This window comes from Sinocyclocheilus anshuiensis, unplaced genomic scaffold (genome assembly GCF_001515605.1).
Source record: "Sinocyclocheilus anshuiensis isolate Anshui unplaced genomic scaffold, SAMN03320099.WGS_v1.1 scaffold595, whole genome shotgun sequence".
Taxonomy (NCBI): domain Eukaryota; kingdom Metazoa; phylum Chordata; class Actinopteri; order Cypriniformes; family Cyprinidae; genus Sinocyclocheilus; species Sinocyclocheilus anshuiensis.
The window spans coordinates 307,719-313,179 of record NW_015551037.1 but is presented as its reverse complement, the minus strand read 5'-3'; the positions used below and the strand labels follow the sequence as shown (position 1 = coordinate 313,179).

Sequence of the window (5,461 nt, the reverse complement as noted above, 5' to 3'; positions counted from 1 at the left end):
CTCTCCTCTCCTCTCCTCTTTCTTGCGTCAAAAACAGTAATTTCTTTGTAACATGAGTGAAAATGTGCTGCTCAAATTGTTCAGGTCACACTGAAATGTTCAGGACACTTGATCAAAATAAACTTGAGCCACTCATTTCTAACATATTTTAGGGCCATATAAAATCTCTTTTATTTTAATTTATTTTATTTTTTTCTATTTTTTCTGTATTCAGTTATTTATATATTTATTTATTGGAGTCTGTTTTAATGGTTTAATTTAAGTAATGGAAAATATGTCTAATTATTGAAATCATGAAACGTATACAATTTAACAACATTTTAATTAAAAGTTTAACAAAAAATTACTTTTCAGGGCCCTTTAAAGCAACGGTAAAAATACTAAAATGACAAAACCACACAACAAAATTACTAAAATAAAAATGGAAAATATGAAAATAAAAAATTATTCAAAATATTAGAAAAAAAACTATAACAGTATCTCAGTGATACTAAAATACTAAAAATACTAACATTTCAGTGATAGAGAAAAGTAAACTTAATTAAAAGGAAAAACAAGATTATTTTTTTTAGCTCATAGACAGATATTTTTTCTTGTTTCAGAAAAAAAGGCTAAATATCTTATTTTGCTTAAGTCAATGTATCTTGATTTGTAAATTATTTGATATTTGTAACAAGACAAAAATACTGAGCAAGAAAATCATTTTTGCAGTGTATACTGTAGTTTAATTGTGATTGCATGAAATTAGGAAGGTTCCAACTGAAGGATGGAAATATTAATGAGGATGAATGAAAGCGTCATGCAGCTCCGGTTCAGTCCTCTGATTGTTTGTCAGAGTCACACTGACCTGTTGCCATGGACACACACACACACACACACACACACACACACACAGACAGAGGTTGTTGTGTATGTCAGGAGAGCAGAACTGAGTATTCATATTCCTCTTCATGTTAGTCAAGGTCTCCTGCACTAATAACGGTAGTAAAGATCTGCAAGCAGCAGTTACAGACACGTGAACATGGCATTCAGCATAGAGAATCAGAGGCCAGATGTTATGACTGTTATGAGCTTTGTGATGACAATTACTTCATTATTTATTTATTTATTTTAGTGCTGTCAAAATTAGCGCATTAACGCAGGCGATTAATTTTTTCAATCAGCCGGTATACTGTGCTTGTAGCGCGTGTTTTTGAATTGCACAAATGCGGCGGCACGAGCTGTATATAATTTCATATTAAAGCGCATGCAATGTAGTAGTTATGTCGTCGCTTAAGTCATGAAGTTAACAAAAAGGCAGTGAAAGCTGCCTTAAAACTGTGCGTGTATGTAAGTATTTGTTATATGAGTCAGATTTAAGAACATGTCTCTGAAATGCAGTGGTTTTCCAAACTGCACTGTCTCCCTCATCTAACACACCGGATTCAACTCCTCAGCTCATTATAGAGACTTTAAGAGCTGCAGTGAGTCAGAAAAGGTAAAGAGTTATGAGAAACTATGATGCATGTCAGATCCGCATCATGTTCAGCAGCAGCAGCAGCAGCTCTTAAAGTAATAGCAGCCAGAATAACCTCATAACCAGATGCTGTGATGCTGTTCATCAAAGAACAAAAGAAAAAAGAGCTGTAAGGATTCATCTATATTTAATGTAGAATTTAGTGTTTGATAACTTTATTCAATTTCTGTATATTTCCTACTTGCTGAAGGGCACAGGTAGCTAAATATGACATTTATTATAATGGGTTTATGCGAAGATTGTTTTAAAATCACTTAAATTAGAGGTCTTTTTTTTTTAAGTCTAATAAATGTTAAAATTGATCATTTTGAATGGCTTGATTGATCAAATTGAATGGCTATAGACAATGGTTAAATATTAGGGAAAAAAACTATTTCATAGAGACATTCGTGATACTCGCCTTCAGTCATAAAAAAATATGCCATCAAACAAATATTTAAAAATATACTGTTTTTGTGGTTTCTACATTAATTTGAAGATGGAATGCAAAATTATTGCAATATAAAAGTATATTTAAAAACTTTAATGTTAGGTGAGATTAATCACGATTAATTTCAGAAAAAGTGTGTGATTGATCAGTTAATTTTTTTAATCGATTGACAGCACTTTTTATTTATATATTACACAATAACACAATTTATTTATATATTTATTTTCTTTTGGTTCTGCTTTTTGGAAATTTTTTTGTGTTTTCCCCTTTTAATATTTTTTCTTCTTTTGGCTTTTTTTTAATAATTTTTTTATGCATTTATTTTTTTTATTTTCTCCTGTTTTTCCTTTTTTTATGTTTTTAGTTTTTTTTTCTATTGGTTTTTCTTTTTTGGGAAAAAAAAAGTTTTGTTTATTTATTTATGTATTTATTTATTTTCTTCCATTTTCCTTTTTGGAAAAAAAACATGCTTTTTATTTTTGTGTTCTTCTTTTTGGCTTTTTTTTTTCTTTGTAGTTCTTTTGTAGTTTTTTTCCTTTGTTTTTTTTTCTTTTTGGAAAAAGCTTTCTATTATTATTTTTTCCCTTTTTATCCTTTTTTCTTATTTTGGCTTTTCTCTTTGTAAAAATCTTTTTATTTTTTATAAAAACATTTTCATTTTATAATAATTATTTTTTTTTACCTTTATTGTTTTCTTTTTTTTTCTATTAGTTTTTTTCCGTCTATTTTTTTTCTTCTGTTTTTGGTGTGAATGTGACCTGGAAATGTTTCTGTGAGATTCACCCAAAGCGTTGACACGATTCGGCCTCATTCTGTCGTCTTTTGGCCTTTTGTTTTGGAAAAAAAATCATTTTATTATATATTTATTTTTTTCCTTTTTTTATGTTTTTTAGTTTTGTTTATTTTGTTTATTTTTTATTTTTTCCCCTTTTTTGTTTATTTATTTATTTTTTCCCATTTTTCTTTTTGGAGAAAACATGCTTTTTATTTTTGTTTTCTTCTTTTTGGCTTTTATTTTATTATTATTATTTTTTATCTTTGTAGTTCTTTTTTTGTTCCTGTTGGTTTTTCTTTTGGAAAAAGCTTTCTATTATTGTTTTTTCCCTTTTTATCCTTTTTTCTTATTTTGGCTTTTCTCTTTGTAAAAATCTTTTAACATTTTATTTATTTATTTTTTAACCTTTTTTCTTCTCTTTTTTTTCTGTCTATTTTTTCCTTCTGTTTTGGTGTGAATGTGACCTGGACATGTTTCTGTGAGATTCACCCAAAGCGTTGACACGATTCGGCCTCATTTCCTCGTGTCAGTCAGATTTGTGGATGTGTTACTCTAAAAGTTTTTTTTTTTAAAAACATGTTTTCAAAAACTTCTGTCACATTGACCAGCATAGTCTTTGTATTATCTGACCCGAATTTTATCCCAATATTTTGATCAAAAAATCATAAAAAATCTACATTGGCATTTACAAATGTGGCAGATGTTTTATTCCGAAGTGACTTGCATTGCATTTTAGGTAGACATCAGTTTGGAAAAAAACTATAATTTGAAATGATGCAAGGCTTTTGGCCAAAAGTCTTCAGTCTGTCTGTTGAGAGTTTTTGTTCTCTCATGTCTGTTTTTTGCTCGTGTTACTTAATTTCTCATACGGCTCACGTGTAAGGCGTCGCTCACATACGCCTTTGTCGCGTGCAAACGGCGGGATAAACTCGACGGCCGCGGCTGATGAAATATTTAAACGTGAAAACCTCATTACCTGCGACACTGTAATTACTCTGGTGCGTGTGAAACGTCGCATTAGTCACGTCTTGAATTTGATTAGTATGTATACGAGTAAAACAGAACGCGGGACCGCCGGAGGGAAACACCCGTACAAACACACTCGTCAAACCTTCAGCCGGTTACGTAACAGCGGCTCGTTAGTGAGGGGAGACCCTTCAGTTCACTTCTCAGAGTTTAATGTGTTTGGACCGACTGTAAACGGCTTTATGCTGCTTTAAAACACATACAGCAAGAGACATACACTTTGTTTTATAAAATAACATTATACAGTTTACATTAAGATTTTTTTTTGTTTTTTAAGTCTCTTATTCTCACCAAAGCTGCATTTATTTGATCAGAAAATACAGTAAAAATTGTGAAATATTATTATAATTTAAAACAGCTGTTTTAATATAATTTATTCCTGTGATGCGCAGCTGTATTTACAGCATCATTACTCCAGTCTTCAGTGTCACATGATCTTCAGAAATCATTTTAATATGCTGAACTCCGTCTGCCGTCTGTGTGTGACCTTTGACCTCATTGACCCTTTGACCTGTGTGACCTTACAGGATCCGCCTCAGCAGCGTCTGCCGCCTGTCAGAGAGACATACGGGCTGAACCTGCTGGCCATCCCGCCGGATGAAGACATCCTCATATACCACAGGTCAGAAATACAGGAAAAATTGTTTAATATTATTACAATCTACAACAGCTGTTTTCTATGTGAATATGTGTTAAACTGTAATTTATTTCTGTGATGCGCAGCTGTATTTTCAGCATCATTACTCCAGTCTTCAGTGTCACATGATCTTCAGAAATCATTCTAATATGCTGATTTGCTGCTCAAGAAACATTTCTTGAGTTGTGCTGCACAATATTTTTGTGGAAACTTGTGATACATTTTATTTTTCAGGATTCACAGATGAACAGAAAGTTCAAAAGAACAGCACTTATTTGAAATAAAAATCTATTTTAAATGTCTTTACTGTCACTTTTGATCAATTTAATGCATCCTTGATGAATAAAAGTATTAATTTCTATGTAATTTAAATATAATTTATCAAAAAAAAAATAGGATCTATTGAAACAGACTCATATCGAACAGCTGAGTCTTTGGCCATTTTCAAAAAACGTCTAAAGACATCATTTTCGCGCCAGCTCCTGACGAACTAATACTAGCACTTACCTATTCTATTCTATTCTATTCTATTCTATTCCATTCTATAAAAAAGAAAACCTAGCTATGTGCACTGTGCTAGACTAACTGAGACTTGTCACAGCACTTGGATAGTGTTGCTCTCTCGTTCGTCTGATTGCTTCCATTGTCCTCATTTGGAAGTCGCTTTGGATAAAAGCGTCTGCTAAATGATTAAATGTAAATGTAAATTGTGCACAGATCTCATGTCACGTGGTCCTCTTTCAGTCAGGATCAATGGGAATCATGGGATTTGACCTCAGTGATCGGGAATATCTTACACAAAACACAGAAGGCTATTATAAGACGGTCAGGTAGCGTGTGAAACGGTGAGATCTCACGTGTGTCACGTCTGAGTGTGATGAGCTGAAGGATGCAGCAGCAGCTGTGCTTCACTTATTCTTTTACCCTTCAAACCACTTTCATGTTCCTGTCACTCACACACTCACTCACTCACTCACTCACTCACTCACTCACTCACACACACACACACACACACACACACACACACACACACAGACACACTCACTCACACACTCTCACACTCACTCACTCACTCAC

The 5,461-nt window shown here is 32.6% G+C and overlaps 1 protein-coding gene across 1 annotated transcript in view; it reads left to right on the top strand.

Moving 5' to 3' along the window:
• The window catches only part of fig4a (FIG4 phosphoinositide 5-phosphatase a), a 76,526-nt gene that overhangs the window by 66,705 nt on the left and 4,360 nt on the right, over positions 1 to 5,461 (top strand). The window contains exons 22-23 of the mRNA XM_016450887.1: positions 4,275 to 4,369; positions 5,102 to 5,214. Coding sequence (XP_016306373.1) covers positions 4,275 to 4,369; positions 5,102 to 5,214 — 208 coding nt within the window. The remainder of the gene's footprint in view (positions 1 to 4,274; positions 4,370 to 5,101; positions 5,215 to 5,461) is intronic.